The sequence below is a fragment of the Cucurbita pepo genome, chromosome 8 (assembly GCF_057944985.1).
Source record: "Cucurbita pepo subsp. pepo isolate OVF chromosome 8, ASM5794498v1, whole genome shotgun sequence".
Classification (NCBI taxonomy): Eukaryota; Viridiplantae; Streptophyta; class Magnoliopsida; order Cucurbitales; family Cucurbitaceae; genus Cucurbita; species Cucurbita pepo.
This window is the reverse complement of record NC_141805.1, coordinates 11723606-11739391: the sequence shown is the minus strand read 5'-3', so window position 1 is coordinate 11739391 and position 15786 is coordinate 11723606. Positions and strand designations below refer to the sequence as shown.

Below are 15786 nucleotides of genomic sequence, written 5' to 3'. Positions count from 1 at the left end.
TTGAGCTCAAATGAGATCTGCCCGGGCGATTTTCGGCTCGTTTCACGAGTTTTTTTTTTTTTTTTTTTTTTTTTTTTTTTTAATTTATTTTTCCTATTAAAATATATTAATTTTCACGCTATTTATTTAAATATTAGAGACAATAATATGGAAAAATATGTGACCTATCGAATTGATCCGAAATGACATTCTTTTAAACCTCAAGAGCAAATAAAAAAAGTCGTGGTTTCTTCTGGCCTCGCAGTGTTGGTTTTCTTTCCTGACAAGAAAACCCCTAAACAAAATCCTTCATTTCTAACTCGGATTTGCTTTAGCACAGAAGCGCCAATTCGATTGAACTCGGGCACACTGCAAAAATTCCGCCATGGATGTCATCAAGACGCAGCAAATTTCATCGAGGCCAGTCGAGAAGGTTGTAGTCCACCCCCTGGTTTTACTCAGCATCGTCGATAATTACAACCGAGTCGCCAAGGAATCCCGCAAACGAGTTGTAGGAGTCCTACTTGGTAGCTCTTTCAAGGGCACCGTCGATGTCAGTAATAGCTATGCAGGTCTGTATTCGTCTCTCTTTCCGACATCTCTTTAGCCCTTGTAAAAAATATTGCTTTAGCGTGTTTGGATCTGGATGTTCTAGTCGCTTGATTCGGTTTAATAGCTGAAAGTGGATGCTGGTTGATTTTTATGATAACGATACAAAGAATCTGGGCATTTTGTTGGGTATTTCTCTGAAATTGATGTTAGCTGAACAGAAATTAGAATTGCCTATAGAGACTGGAAATGTACCTTTCTTGTGGTTGCCCTGATTCGCGAAATAGACATGAAAAGAAGCCATTTTTTGGCTTTGGCTGCCCTGATTCGCAAATTCTCCTAGGTTGCTTCTCATTAGGAATTGATTAGGATTCGAGCACTCATTTGCCCGCCTTTTCCACTTTTCATGATTTGTATGACACTAGAAGTTCTTTGGGTAACCTATACTCGGTTGGCCCATGTAATTGGATTGCAGGTTTGGATTTGACAGTAAAAAATTTCAACCCTTAAGACACTCATTGTGTTAAAACTTTCTCTTATCCATCTGACATGAGATTGTTAGGACTTTTCGGTTGAGCCGTTACTAATTTTAGGTAGAGTTTTTATTTCTCTCCGTTGTAGAGTTTTGTTGTTTCCCATACATTGTTAATAGTCTACTCAGTATGAATCCAGTAGGGCGGTTATTGTTGTGAAGGGCAGTCTGCAAGTTTTCTATTTTTGAACTACATCAATTGGTCTTGATCTATGTTTAATTGTGACTTTTGTATGGTATACTCTCTTTATTTCAGTGCCCTTTGAAGAAGACGAGAAAGATCCGAGCATATGGTTTCTTGACCACAACTATCACGAGTCGATGTTTTCAATGTTCAAGAGGATCAATGGTAATTTCTCTACTTCTAGTACCTTTTGTATTTTTTCTATGTTGAGGATTGTTTGCTTATATCATCCATCATTTGTGGACATGTCAGCTAAGGAGCACATCGTAGGTTGGTATAGCACAGGTCCAAAGCTACGGGAAAATGACCTAGATATTCACCAGTTGTTCCACAAGTAAGATCTCCGTACTTGTTTGGGATTGAGTTTCATAAAATTTTATTTTCAAGTTCTCAAATTCTGTATAGCTTCAAACTATTGTGATTGTTCTCTTTGTTCATTTTATCTAGTTTTCTGAGCTACTTTATTTATGTAATTTTATAACACCAATTTAGACCCTTTTGAAAGCCATTCTATGGTCGATCAATGATGAATATTGTATCCTTTTGGCCAATGTTGTTTTTCTGCTTACTCTACGAGTCACTCACACGCTCTTCGGTGTTTTTTTAGTTATGTCCCAAATCCTGTGCTTGTGATTATTGATGTACAACCCAAGGAGCTGGGAATACCTACTAAAGCCTACTATGATGTTGAAGAAGTTAAAGAAGTACTGTTTTATCTCTTTTTTCCAATATTAGCTTAATGGTCCTGAATTAACTATAAAAACGACTTTCTAGTTGCCCTTACATATCTTCTAATTTGGGTTGACAGAATGCTACCCAAAAAAGCCAGAAGATCTTTGTTCATGTACCTTCAGTTATTGCTGCCCACGAGGTCGAGGAAATTGGTGAGTTATAAAATGAGATTCAAATCTTCGTTTTACGGTGTTTTATCAGTTTTTACCTCGTAACCTTATTGTTTGGTCTAAATACAGGTGTGGAGCACTTACTAAGAGATGTGAAGGATACCACCATTAGTACACTTGCTAATGAGGTCTATTTTCTTACTGTTACTTCTCTTAAATTGCAGTGCTCTTCAATCAGTTTTCTTTTATTCAAATCACCTTCCCAAATTTTGTGATTGACTCGATGTACCGAGCTCGACGTCTAGATGGAAGCATTAGGTTACAAAAGGCTTTGGCTTATATAAATGTTTCTTTTTATAGGTTACAGGAAAACTTACTGCTTTAAAAGGTTTAGATGCACGACTACGTGAGATTCGGGGCTACCTCGATCTTGTTATTGATGAGAAGCTTCCATTAAACCATGAGATTCTTTACCATTTACAGGTATCATTCATTTTCTCCTCGCTTCTTCCACTCCATTAGCCTTTTAACCATCTCACTGCATTGTATAGATGTACCTATGTATGCGTGTGTATTAATAGTATGTATTTGATGATGTGCTTTCTGCACTAACTCTCCAAGCAAAATGACAAATATTCCGCGATTCCAAACATGTTTTCCATTGTTTAAGTGGCATGCCTTGGTTCTGAGTACACCTTTCGTGCTAATCTGATTCCCAGCTAGGTGACATTGCTTGTAGTTTTGCTACTCAAAAAGACCCACTGTTAATAAAGGAAGAAACAGTTCTTAAGAAAATTCTTATGAACAAGAACAGTTTATAGGGTTTCACACCAACTAGATCTAGACCGATATTTTTATTTTCATGATAAAATTGCAGGATGTGTTCAACCTTCTTCCAAATCTAAATGTGGCAGAATTGATAAAATCATTTGCAGGTAAACACTAACTCAAGATTCTTCTCCATTGGCTTATTAACATGTTTCCTTAAAAATATTCATCTATATTTACCCTACTGTGCAGTAAAAACCAATGATATGATGCTGGTTATTTATCTTTCCTCACTCATCCGGAGTGTCATTGCTCTACATAATTTAATCAACAACAAGGTAAGTTCCCTCCCTCTCCACCAAATTTACGCACGCATATTATACATATCAATGAGCTTATAATCATTCATTGCTCTCGTGCAAATTCTGTTCTCCAGATGCTAAACAAAGAACACGAGAAGGCCGAGGACGCAAAACCAGCAATCGTCCCCGCCGTGTCTGGAAACTAACATGCAACTTCCATCGACAAATCTGTTGTTTTAGAAGTTGAAGGAACTAGTTATCTGTTTGTTGAGTTCTTGGTAGATGACATCTTTGTTTTATCCTATAGGAAGAGATGGCTAGTTTCGGAGCATGTATTTTCCTGACCATTTTTGTGTTCAATGTTAATTGTACACCCTCACTTTATTTGCGCAAACATGTGTCACGTAGACCACTCATTTATCTTTTTCTCATAAGGTTCCTCCATCTGTAGCATTGTTGATGTCTTATATGAAAGGAAATTTGATGTCGGGATGAATGAAAGGATGGATGGATGGAATCCTATGCCTCCAATTATAGATATTAAATTTTAGTAACTTTGAATTAGTAATAGTTTGATGTTGATGTTAGAATTGATGAGAAAGTTTCTTGAGAAGGATTATTAACATGAGTTACGTTTGAAAATATTGAAAGTACAATATTGGTTTTAAAAAATATTAGGAAATTTGACTGACATTTTATTGGGCATTGACATCTGAATGTGTTGCAATTTGGACATTGATCGATCTTTATGCTTTTCAGCAGCTATACATTTTGAATCGGTTAGCACTATAGACACTGCACTATAGACACTGCTCGAGTTCTTGAGACTAGGAGAGGCACTTCGAGTGTTGGACCAATTTCTATGTTGGTTGGAGACCTTAATGTGTAGTAATCTAGACATTGATCGATCTTTATACTTCCTAGCAGCTATACAATCTGAATCGGCTACCACTATGGAGACCGATCGAGTTCATGAGATTGGGGAGGGGTGCCCCGAGTGCCCGGCCAATCTCTGTGTCGGTTGGAGACCTTAATGCGTTGCAATCTGGACATTGATCGATCTTTATGCTTCCCAGCAGCTATACAATCTCAATTGGCTACCACTATATATAGAGACCGCTCAGTTCATGAGACTGGAGAGGGACACCCCGAGTGCTAGACCAATCTCTGTGTCAATTGGAGACCTTAATGTGTTGCAATCTGGACATTGATTGATCTTTATGCTTCCCAGCAACTATACAATCTAAATCGGCTACCACTATGGAGACGGCTCGAGTTCATGAGACTGGGGAGGGGCATCCTGAGTGCTAGACCAATCTCTGTGTCGGTTGGAGACCTTAATGCGTTGCAATTTGGACATTGATCGATCTTTATGCTTCCCAACAGCTATACAATCCAAATCGGTTACCACTATAGAAACGGCTCGAATTCTTGAAACTGGGGAGGGCCACCTCAGTGCTGGGCCAATTTCTGTGTCGGTTGGAGACCAGGTTCGAGATGATATCATATCGTCGAAAGAGGTTGGGATTTAGAGAGAATTTACAATTAATTAAGAGATATTTATCAAAATTTAAAATTTAAAGAATTAAGGAGGGAGAAAACGATCCAATAAGCGCTTAACAATGGCGGCAAGCCGGCACAAAATTGTTGTACAGAAGATTTGACAACTTGTTTCGGACATAGCCATGCATCTCTACTGTAAGAGTGTCTTCCCTTGATTTTTTTTTTGTCTCTGCTTTTGCTTTCCGTTGCTGTGTGAGCACATTCCGGCTTTGTAGCTCTAATTCATTCTATTATACCTATCGAATTCGATGAATTTATGTTTAAACCGGTTGTTCAAACAACTATTCAGAGTTTTTAGAGCTCCTTTTAAGGCTTGTTGGAAAACCTGTTATCGTACTTAGATTTCAATTTGAAGTTGAGTTGTAATTCGTTGGCGATTGGTTGAGTTGTAACTATCAGTTTGCTTGTGTAGTTGGCTGTGGATAATTTTACAAGTTGTCCCTTGAAGTTGACATCAGATATGACAGAAACAATATTAGTTCTATGAGTTAGAGAATTGTTTCTGGCTGCGTCCAATTGAATTTAAGCAGTTGTCAGTGGAGAGTTGTGGAAGTTCTGTATGTCACAGAGAGCGTAAGATGCTCGACGAAATGCCTGATCAAGACTTTTCTATCTCTACGCTGTTCATGTAAAGGTTTTACTGTTTGTGTTTGATGTGGTACTCTAAGGTGAAGATTCTAGAGCTAGTTCTTGGAGTTGTTTATGAGAACACCGCTTGGCATGTTCTAGCCTCGAACTTTTAACTGTTCAAAGATATTTATGCTCTATTTCAATTTTGACCATGAATGTGGAAACCTCTTGTTGTCATTGGAGGAATTTGAAGCTCCAATTGGGTTGTTGCAGGCTTGATGACCTGCTGTAACTTTCTTGATCCTTCAGTCATGGGCAAAGCTTCAAGAGATAAGAGGGTCTTGAGTACAATTCTATTCGGCTATTTGTCCTTTTGGTTCGTTACCCTTTTCCACGTTTTATTATTTACTTTGTCTCGTTTGCAGAATATATACTAAAGTAAAGCAAAAGAAGAAGGCTGGCGTGCTCGAAGTGCGTTCAAACTTCTGAACATAGACGAAGAATTTAACATATTTGAAGGTTTGTTCTTGTATTGGGTCATCTCTCTTAAAATATTTTTACCTTTCTGCTAGGATGTCAATCACTGAAATGGTCCAGATGAATGGTAATTGGTACTAAATATTCCTTTCCAAGAATACTAATTTCCTTTGTTTGTTGGGAGTTCTATGTCCTGGAGATGTCATTATTTCCTCGTGAACAATGCCGCAATATTTTGGATTAACCTTCCATAACAGAATAGTTTTCCAGAATCCTCTAGAAATCTGTGTGATCTATTTAGTTTTGCAATCTACCTGTGCTATCTTGTTCATGAACTTTCAATTGCAGGAGTCAAGCGAGTGGTGAATTTATGCGCAGCCCCTGGTAGCTGGAGCTAGGTAATCTCTTTTGGGTGTCTTCTTGTTGCAATCTGTTTATCAAACTAGTGGACAATGCTTTATGGGGGAAATACAATTTTTCATATAAAATACAACTAATTCTTACAAGAATTCTGCAATATGAATCTCTCTTCTCATCTAGTTTCCTTTTTTCTTAGTCAGTCAAGTTGAAAGGTTTGCTGTGATCTCCTCTGTTCCTTGAGATTATTGCTTTGACGTGTAGATTATTTTTGACATGTTTAGCATCGGTAAAACTTGTCAAGTATTATAATGAATTACGTGAGGACCATAATCAAAGCTAGGTTTCTGTTGTTTTACATTTTCGAGTTTTTTTTTTTGTTGCTGCTGAAGTTACTTTTCCCGTAGTGACTTTTGCAAAACCGAAGGCAGTAGCAATTCCAGTATAGGTAACCTTTTGGCTTCACTTTTTTTTCTTGGTAACTCTATAGGTCTATCTTTCGGTTATAATTGAACTTATTTCCTGAAAATGATACCCTTCTAAGTGAAAATTGTCATTATAGCGTCTGGTTCATAGGATTCTTACGCATGGATTTCAGATCCCATTGAACTTTAGATTGTTATCGTTTAATACTAGGTGGGACTAGTGTCCACCCAACACCAAATTATGGGGTTTGCTTATGTTCGTGGTGGCATCTGTAATATGAAAAAAAAAACATGTAAAAGAGGACAAGATAGTCAAAAGGCAGCTCACATATTTTCTAAAACTTCGATGGTTATGTTTATGAACATTAGAAAGTTTTGAATTACAACTATGAATTGTTCTATTTGATTCTAGGTAGTCGGTCGTTTAATACCATTGCTCAAATGTTGACGTGTCAGGCTGATTAAACTATAACTAGTTACAACTTACAAGTGATTATTTGGCATCATTTAACTTTTAAACAAAGTAGTGACTATGATTTAACTTTATGTTCATGTTGAAGCTCATACGTGGACTGGGTGTGAATGTTGAGGCATTTGTAGTTTGTGAGAATTATTCGCCTCCTGAGTGTTTCAACCCATAAGATCCAACCCCTGCTAGAAAAGGTGGGAAGCCCATCAGGAGGAGATGACTTAGGTAAACTCGATGTACGACCTTGATTGGGAGTTCACATATCGAAGGACGTGATACAACATGTTCTTGTTCTTTAAAGATTAATATGTTTTACAGCTGGCTATGACCATGTCTTCTTGTCTTTAAACTTTATATAATTAGTGTCTCTGATTTCAATGTGATCAATTCCCTGGTATTTTTGGTTACACAAGTGGAAGTAATAGCATTGCTATTTTGCTGCATTGTGTCCCTCTCAGATTGCAGTAGTGGGTGGCTGGGAGGACCCAATAAAGTATCCCCTCAGCGGATATGATTCCGATCGTTCATACCTACTGCCCAGAGGTGCCGAGGGAACTTTGATCCTGTGCAACCTCCTATTGCCCCTCCTTACAACAGGGCTCTTGAAATGAAGAAAACCTTCCAGTGAAGGAATTCGAGAACTAAACCTTCCTTGGATTCCGGATTGTGCTATTCAATGTTAGATAACCTGCAAAGTTGATTTGGATGGACTGGTAATTATTAAGAAACAGCAATCATTTCTCCCTCCCCCCTCTCAGTCTCTGTCCTATTTTTGTAAAAAAAAAAGAAAAAAAAAATGCTGTGGATCTTGATTTTGATTATTTTAACTGAAATACATAAAGATTAAGAAGATGTATTATGATAAGCACGAGATTATCCCGCACGAGTCTTACTCATCCTTCATAATTTCCATGGACATGAACCCCACCCCCATGCATACCACAAACAAAAACAAGAAAGGAAAATCATTTTGAGCATTACACATTTTTTAAGGGCATTCTACTGCATGTCGGTCTGCATGTTTCTATGTTTTTCATATGCAAATGTTTGGACAAACTTGGTTTTACAGGTGGCCCCCCTGATAGTGAATCAACCAACCATCCTTGCTAATGGGAATCTGAGCTATTCAAAGGCGTGGCCCTCCAAATTCACAGGTCTAACTCATCCCTTTCTAACTGTTGCCTTCTAAAAATTTATGACCCGACATATCACGCATAGAGATTCTTGTTGTCTATCCCATTCCCTCCTTTTGGAGATGCCATAATTTAGGCGTTTAATGGTGGACATCATTGAACAAAAATAACGCAGTGAAATAAACTTATATGTACATTTTCTTTTTTACCTCATCAAGTGATATATTGTAGATATCCAATTGATGTAATTTTATAATGAACAGATATCTGCTCGAGTTCAAGGCATTTAGACATGAAAAGTTTCGAGCTTCGAAGACTGAAACTCGATTATCATCTGCTACAGCATCATCTTACAGAGACGGGCACGCAAAAGAATGTCTAAAATATCGACTATATTTTACATGCGTTCCGCTCCCACGATTACAGAACTTTCAGTAAGTACTCCCAGAGACTGAATTTAATCTGGACAAAGATGAAGAGTGGTTTAAGAATTCGATGCAATCTTCGATTGCTTCAGCACGATGCGACTCCATGGAATCCGAAACCGATCTTGACCTTGTAAAAGTGGCGGCTGAAGAAACCTTTCGTGAAGATTTTTTGGTGGATACAAAGCGAATGGCTTCACTTACTCTGGCCTTGAAACTCTGTAGAAATCCCACCGGCAAGTGCCTTGTGTCTCTGCTCAGGCCGAAGCTCAAAGTTCCAGCGCCGTCTTCACCGCCGCCGTGTTTGAGCACGACTGTTGGGTTATCATTCACATCAGGACTGAAGCTGACCCGTTTGCTGGATTTCCTTGTCATTTCAACCTTACAAGTGAGATGTAAATCCAAGGGATAAACAGATATGGGTTTTAGAGGGAGACAGAGGGAAGGTAGTAACTTTTGTAGTCGGCAGAGAGGCTCAAAGTAAACGCTTGGTTTACGTTCAAATAGACATTTGATTTATATATAAAAAGATTCTTGGTTTGGATTGAAGGGGTGAAGAAAGATTAGGTTTTTATATGGGTAATACATGAAGGAAGGGTGTTATGGGAAGTGGATTAGGTCAGAAAAGAGTTCAGTGGAGCCAGCAGAGAATAAAAAGAGGAAGAAAAAGAAGAAGTAGAAGAGGGAGAGAATCAAGGGGGGGAGCAAGAGAGAGACAACCACTTGATACTCCTCAGCATCATCGTTGCTTTTGAGGCACAACGGAAGGGCCCTACAAGTTTCTCTTTAGATGGCCATCTTGATTCCCATTTCCAGTAGAATCACAGAAATCCTTCGCCATGGTTAAAGGTTAGTGGGCCTCTGTTGCTTGAATTCTCTGTTGCTTGCTTGAATAAAACTTTTTCCCATTCACTTTTTCTTTTCTCTTTTACTGTCCTTCGCAGAATAATTTGTCTTGAAAAATGTGCATGCTCTGAGATTTTTGACCTTTTGACTGAGAATTAAAGCTGAAGGGGGCCTGAATTCAATTCTTTACCTGTCTGTTGACTCCTCTTCATCTGTTCAACACCTTTAATTACACTGTGTACGTCATTGTTATGTTTTCTTCTACTTTTTTGCTTATGTTTTGTTCTACATCTTTAACTGAATTCTTTTGTGTTTCTTCTTTTTTCTCTCTCTAAACCTAAACTTACAGCCATTAGATTGATGAATCCACACGCCAAATGTGGTATTGACAATCACAATCAAAGAAAACCCCCTTGGTCCTTATTCCTGTTCATTTACGCCATTTCCCCTCTTCTATCGAATTTTCCTTTTAAGTTTCTCCTCAAAGTTTTTATAGTGATGCTAGTGAGATATTTCTACTGTTCTCCTTCCAACCGATATGAGATCTCACAATCCACTTCTTTGGGACTTAGCCTCCTTACTAACATATGGCCCAGTGGCCCAGTGTCTGCTCTGATATCGTTTGGAACGGCCTAAGCCTATTGCTAGTAAATATGGTTCTATTTGGACTTTCTTTTTCTTGCTTCCCCTAAGAAAATGTTTATAGTAGGGAGAGTTTTCTACACCTTGTAAATAATATTTCATTCTCTAACCAATGTGAGATCTATCAGATTTTTGCACATTTCCTTTGAAATTTTAGTAATATTATTTATTTAAGCTTATGGTGCACCCATGGTTTTTAGTTGAAAATGATAGCTTCACGTTTATCTGTCCTTTTAATTATATTATACTTTGAAGTTAACCAGAGATTAGTTATCATTCACGACCAACTTTATGTTAGTTTATTATTGATCGATCGATCAGTTTGACCGATCTTTTAAAAAGCTCCTCTTTTAGATGATGCAAGTTTCAAAATAAAAGTGTTATAATAATTTTAGTTTATTTTAATTATTTTATTAAAAATCGACTGAAGTTATGGGTTCTTTCTGTGTAGGGGCCTAACGCAGAGGCGGCCCAAACTGTCAAAACGGGCTAAAGCTCTTTACCGTGGGCTTGACAAATTCAGTACGGGTACGGGTAAGCCCATCAGTAATTACCTTTTTAGTCGTTTGATTTTTTTATTTTTTATTTTCTGATGTGAGGGCCATTTTAGTCATTTACTATAGATATGGATTAAATTATGAGTTCTTCTTAATGGACAGAATTGATAATCCAAATTGACTTGGTAGTATACATTTGATAATTTCACTTTTATTTATGAATAACAATTATATAATAATAGAAACATCTGACCTAAGCTAACATAAATAATCAGAGAGAAAATTTGGTAATTATTTAAATCCATAAGTGAAGGTATAATGGTGAATTAGATAGATGTTAGAGTTTCCAACATTTGGTGAAGAAAAAGGAACAAAGAAACTAAAAAATAATTGACCCAAAACCAGAAATTCCAAGCTGGGTGTGAATTATGAGAGTTGGAGGAAAAGCTGATGACTTCATGTGCTCATCTCATCTTTTTTTTTTTTTTTTTTTTTTTTTTAAACCATTTGTATCCATTAAAATATTAACTAGTAATTGTCATCATGATATAAACACGAATAAACGATAATCCAAATTAGACGGATGGAAAAAAAGAAAAAAAGAAAAGAAAAAGGAAGAAGCTTTCGTTGATTCCACACAGGAGACAAATCCCAAGAACTGGGAATGGAATGTCCACAAATGTAGTCTCCTCAAGTCTTCCCAGATGCTCTCCAATACCACTCGACGAATATTTCCGTCTTTGTCTCTCTCTCCTTCTCTTTTGGGTTTTGGATTGCTTGCTTTGTTACCCAACTTTTCAAAATCATCGGACAGCTAAAGTTCATCCTCTTCCCAAAATCCCAACTCAGAAAGTGCACATACCATATTATATGCTGTCAAGTGTCAAACTTCCTTTCATAATGAACACCATTTCTCTTTCTACAAAACTCTCTTTCTCCTCCCTTTTCCACTTCCGCCACCAAAGCCCCCTCCGCTTTTAGAATCCCACATTTTAGTCTTCTACTTCAAACCCCAGAAGTAGGAGTAGTGTTGTGGCTAACGAAATGACTATTGCTGAAGTTAGGCCTGAAGATGGTGAGGATGATATTCCTCCTTTGCTTGACCCTGAGATCAATTCCAAACCTCGTCGTATTGCTCTCTTTATTGAGCCTTCTCCCTTTGCGTGAGTGTTTCTATGCTTAATCGATCTGTGTTTTCTACTGTTGAAGCTTCTATTGGCCTTGTGTATTTGTTTCCCATCTTCTAGTTACAGGGAACCGCATTCTCAGCTGATCTTAAGATTTTGTTTCGACTGCTTTTTGCTTTTTCCCCATTGTACTTTGTGTCTTACATGGCTTAATGCATCTATGGGTTGATATATGCTTGATGTCAAATGAGGGGTTGGTTTGGATCTTATTTCTGGGCATCCTAATTAGGCCTCTTCTTGAAGGGGCTGTTTCTAACTTCATTGACTCAGCTTTTGATATGGGAAGCTACTTTGATCTTCGCCATGCATTGGCCCAAGTAGTCTCCGGGTTGCGGCCATGGCGGGTTTTCACATGGATCCTCTGGATGAATGTTTAGTTTCGTAACTTTTCTTAATGGACATTTGTGAACTATTGGAGATTATTTCTTATTCTTCTTTTAGAGGAAAAAAACGAAGAATAAGAAATTCTCTATAGTTCACAAATCATAATACGTTAGGCCATCCTGTTGAAGAAATTTCTTCTTCTTCTTTATATCATTGACTTCATTGTGCTGATACTTGTCATTAAAATGTTGAGTCACTGCATTGTTGGTTTTACAGATACGTGTCGGGATACAAAAACCGCTTCCAGAACTTCATTCGCTATCTACGTGAAATGGGTGACGAGGTTCAATTTTATCCCTTTCTTCTATTTTAGCTTCTATACATGCATTTTTAACCAATCTTGAATTCTTTAGTTCGACAAGCTTGAGTATGTTCTATTTAATTATTTTTTGCTCGGCGTTAGGATACAAAACAAGCAATTCATATGGAAAAAAGAAGAAAAAAAAAAAGCTAATATTTTAGCAATAGAAAAGTTGACTTTTTCTATAATTTACTTAGGTGATGGTTGTGACAACTCATGAAGGTGTACCAGAGGAGTTTTACGGTGCAAAATTAATTGGATCGCGAAGGTAAGTTAGGTACTTCATGTCAGATGATAATATCTAACAACACTGACCCTCAGTCCTTGCTCATTTTTGCTTCTTATCTCAGCTCTTTTGCTTTCATGAATGAAGTTCATAATCTCAAGCCTTCAGTTTCCGTCGAAGGTTCTATCTATTGCTCAACTGATCTTTAACTATTGGCAGCTTTCCATGTCCCTTGTATCATAAGGTGCCACTTTCTCTAGCACTTAGTCCAAGAATAATTTCAGAAGTTGTTCGGTTTAAACCCGACATCATACATGCTTCATCACCGGGGATAATGGCAAGTGTCAATATCATCCCATTGTATCTTGAAGTTCTTGAATTCGAACGTTATAGTTTGAGTTTTTGAATTGAGCTAGCAGATTGACCATTGCCAAACTGTATTCTAGGTGTTCGGAGCTCTGATTATAGCAAAACTATCAAGTGTACCGCTAGTTTTGTCTTACCATACTCATGTACCAGTGTAGGTTCTTTTCTTATCCTTTTTCCTTTTGAACGTACTCCAATCTACTATCACCATCCAACATCCAATTACAAGCATTGGAAATCCGTGAATGGTTATATTCGAGATCATCTTGTTGTCGATTATATCCGATACTACATTAACATGTATCTGTCTTTTTTGATGTGCAGATACATTCCAAGGTATACATTTAGTTGGTTAGTTAAACCCATGTGGCTTGTTATAAGTACGTGAAGATTTATTCTATTCCATCATATCAATATGAATGTTAAGGATCACCATTTAGAATTCAGTCTTTCTTTTTAGAATTCCTCCACAGAGTGGCTGATCTTACCTTGGTTCCATCTGCTGCCATTGGCAAGGATCTTGAAGCTGAAAGAGTGACAGCAGGTGATTTGAAATAGTGCATGAACTAATGAGAAGATTTATTTTATCATATTCTATTCTGTGAAAGGGGGAGATTCATTTGACATCTTTTACTGTTAGAGCATAGATTCACAAAGAGTTGTAGCCAAGTTATTTGCTTGATTTCTCTTTCTTTGCAGCTAATAAGATTAAGCTTTGGAATAAGGGTGTAGATTCTGTCAGTTTTCATCCTCGTTTCCGTTCTCACGAAATGAGATTGAGACTTAGGTGAGATTCCCAGCTCATATATATCTCTTAAAACCATGTAACTTAAGAACTTATCTCCTTTCACACGATCTGTCTTTGTCAAACAGTGGCGGCGAGCCTGATAAACCACTGATAATCCATGTTGGACGACTTGGAGTTGAGAAGAGCTTGGATTTCCTCAAAAGGTACTGATTTTGTTAATTGAAACGTTGAAAATATGGTTAGCTTTCTTGGCCTTCTGAAATTTCTACAAATTATTGTTTAGCGCTAGCACATCATGGTCTAGAGTTTGGATGAGGTTGGAGTTGCAAAATGACTAAGAAAATGGTGGCTGCCTCAGTATGCTCAGATTTCATTAGGTAGAAAATGATCAAGTTTAAACGATTGAGCTTTGAGGATAACCTTTTTTATTCGAAGTCAAAACGATATTTTAATAAATGAAGTAATTAGACAAGTAGAGGATCACGTATAATCCTCATGGAGAAACAAGTAGTACCAAAAACCATTGAAAATTTTGTTTAAAAGGGAGATTTCCTTGACGAGCTTGATTTTTGTCATTATTATGGTATATTTAGAGTCTTTTTTGGTTGCCTGAGCATGACCTTTTTGTAGCCGTACATATGTTCATGTCTTGCAAACATTTCACTTGTTCTCACAATTTGATAGGATCATGGATAGACTTCCCGAAGCAAGAATTGCGATCGTTGGAGATGGTCCATACAGGTATGTATTATAGAATTTGAAATCTGTAATTAGCTTATTATCTGAACTAGTTAAATATGCTTTAACATAATATACTAGCTCAACTAGTGAAAGTATTTATGTTCAACCGTAGAGGGAAACGAAACATTCTTTATAAGGGTGTGGAAACCTCTCCTTAGTAGACGCATTTTAAAACCTTGAGAGGAAGCCCGAAAGAGAAAGTCCAAAGAGGACAATATTTGCTAGCAGTGGACTTGGGCGGAGTGGACACTAGGCGGTGTGCTAGCGAGGATGCTGGGCTCCGAAGGGAGTGAATTGTGAGATCTCACATTGGTTGGAGTGGGGGAATGAAACATTCTTTATAAGGGTGTGAAAACCTCTTCCTAGTAGACGCATTTTAAAACCTTGAGGGGAAGCTCGGAAAGGAAAACCCAAAGAGGACAATATCTGCTAGCAGTGGACTTGGACCGTTACACAAACACTATAAGGAACTCTTTTCTTGACTATGACGTCATTATTGGTCTAAATGTATAAGTTTGTGGTGCACAAGCTACTTCTTTTGTACTTGATATATGTTGAACACTCGAAATTACTTAAAGTCATGGACAGAATTGTTTTATGTTTTGGTTTGTTTGTAACTGTATGATGTATTTTCTTTCATGACAGGGAGGAGCTAGAGAAGATGTTCACTGGCATGCCTGCAGTATTTACGGGCATGTTGTCTGGGGAAGAGCTATCTCAGGCTTATGCCAGCGGCGACATTTTCGTAATGCCTTCCGAATCAGAGACATTGGGACTCGTCGTATTAGAGGCTATGTCCTCTGGGATCCCCGTGATCGGAGCTCGTGCTGGTGGAGTTCCAGATATAATCCCTCCTGAACAAGATGGTAAAATCGGCCACCTTTATACCCCGGGAGACATCGATGACTGCTTAAACAAGCTGAAGCCTCTGTTGGACAATCGTGAACTGAGGGAAACAATGGCGAAAGCAGCTCGCAAGGAGATGGAGAAGTACGACTGGAAAGCCGCAACTCAAATAATCCGTAATGAACACTACAATCTTGCCGTATGGTTCTGGCGCAAGAAAAGAGTTGAGTTTCTAAGACCATTTCAATGGCTGTTTAATCGAATTTTTCCATCCCCATAAGTTAATTAGCAGTGAAATTCTTCATATTTCTACCAGCTTGGTTTCAGTAGCAGAAGGTACATCTCCTTCTCCATTGGGAGAACACCCGTGTGATTGTTTGCTATAATATACATTCATTGGGTATATATTCATTAAACCCGAAGAAGA

At 37.8% G+C, this 15786-nt stretch overlaps 3 protein-coding genes and 1 pseudogene across 4 annotated transcripts; 3 read left to right on the top strand and 1 right to left on the bottom strand.

Annotated features, from left to right (window-relative positions):
• Positions 1-225: 225 nt before the first annotated feature.
• LOC111800025 (26S proteasome non-ATPase regulatory subunit 7 homolog A) lies at positions 226-3550 on the top strand. Its single transcript, XM_023683601.2, has 10 exons — positions 226-551; positions 1317-1409; positions 1497-1578; positions 1852-1948; positions 2053-2128; positions 2216-2274; positions 2447-2569; positions 2964-3021; positions 3107-3192; positions 3291-3550. Exons 1-10 carry the CDS (start codon positions 365-367, stop codon positions 3360-3362), a joined length of 933 nt encoding a protein of 310 aa, XP_023539369.1. The 5' UTR covers positions 226-364; the 3' UTR covers positions 3363-3550.
• Positions 3551-4861: 1311 nt separating this feature from the next.
• Positions 4862-9274, top strand: LOC111800286 (uncharacterized; annotated as a pseudogene). Its single transcript, XR_015422139.1, has 9 exons — positions 4862-5437; positions 5533-5627; positions 5715-5808; positions 6115-6164; positions 6323-6571; positions 7109-7242; positions 7476-7730; positions 8087-8171; positions 8414-9274. The product of XR_015422139.1 is annotated as an uncharacterized LOC111800286 (transcript).
• On the bottom strand, positions 8383-9239 carry LOC111800185 (uncharacterized). Its single transcript, XM_023683776.2, has one exon. The coding sequence runs from the start codon at positions 8948-8950 to the stop codon at positions 8582-8584; it is 369 nt and encodes a 122-aa protein (XP_023539544.1). The 5' UTR covers positions 8951-9239; the 3' UTR covers positions 8383-8581.
• A 1351-nt stretch (positions 9275-10625) lies between the features above and the next one.
• On the top strand, positions 10626-15674 carry LOC111800284 (sulfoquinovosyl transferase SQD2). Its single transcript, XM_023683904.2, has 11 exons — positions 10626-11723; positions 12348-12414; positions 12630-12700; positions 12878-12995; positions 13105-13178; positions 13349-13404; positions 13485-13568; positions 13724-13811; positions 13898-13975; positions 14457-14513; positions 15159-15674. The coding sequence occupies exons 1-11, from the start codon at positions 11605-11607 to the stop codon at positions 15637-15639; spliced, it is 1293 nt and encodes a 430-aa protein (XP_023539672.1). The 5' UTR covers positions 10626-11604; the 3' UTR covers positions 15640-15674.
• Positions 15675-15786: the final 112 nt, after the last annotated feature.

What these genes read in the sequence shown, in the direction of transcription:
- LOC111800185 (XM_023683776.2), bottom strand. Translation starts at nt 8,950, where the DNA reads ATGACAAGGAAATCCAGCAAACGGGTCAGCTTCAGTCCTGATGTGAAT.
- LOC111800284 (XM_023683904.2), top strand. Translation starts at nt 11,605, where the DNA reads ATGACTATTGCTGAAGTTAGGCCTGAAGATGGTGAGGATGATATTCCT. An exon ending in TACCATACTCATGTACCAGT is followed by an intron (nt 13,179 to 13,348) that starts GTAGGTTCTTTT and finishes TTTGATGTGCAG; the next exon opens with ATACATTCCAAGGTATACAT. An exon ending in AGCTGAAAGAGTGACAGCAG is followed by an intron (nt 13,569 to 13,723) that starts GTGATTTGAAAT and finishes CTTTCTTTGCAG; the next exon opens with CTAATAAGATTAAGCTTTGG.
- LOC111800025 (XM_023683601.2), top strand. Translation starts at nt 365, where the DNA reads ATGGATGTCATCAAGACGCAGCAAATTTCATCGAGGCCAGTCGAGAAG. An exon ending in TGTCAGTAATAGCTATGCAG is followed by an intron (nt 552 to 1,316) that starts GTCTGTATTCGT and finishes TCTTTATTTCAG; the next exon opens with TGCCCTTTGAAGAAGACGAG. An exon ending in ATTCACCAGTTGTTCCACAA is followed by an intron (nt 1,579 to 1,851) that starts GTAAGATCTCCG and finishes GTGTTTTTTTAG; the next exon opens with TTATGTCCCAAATCCTGTGC.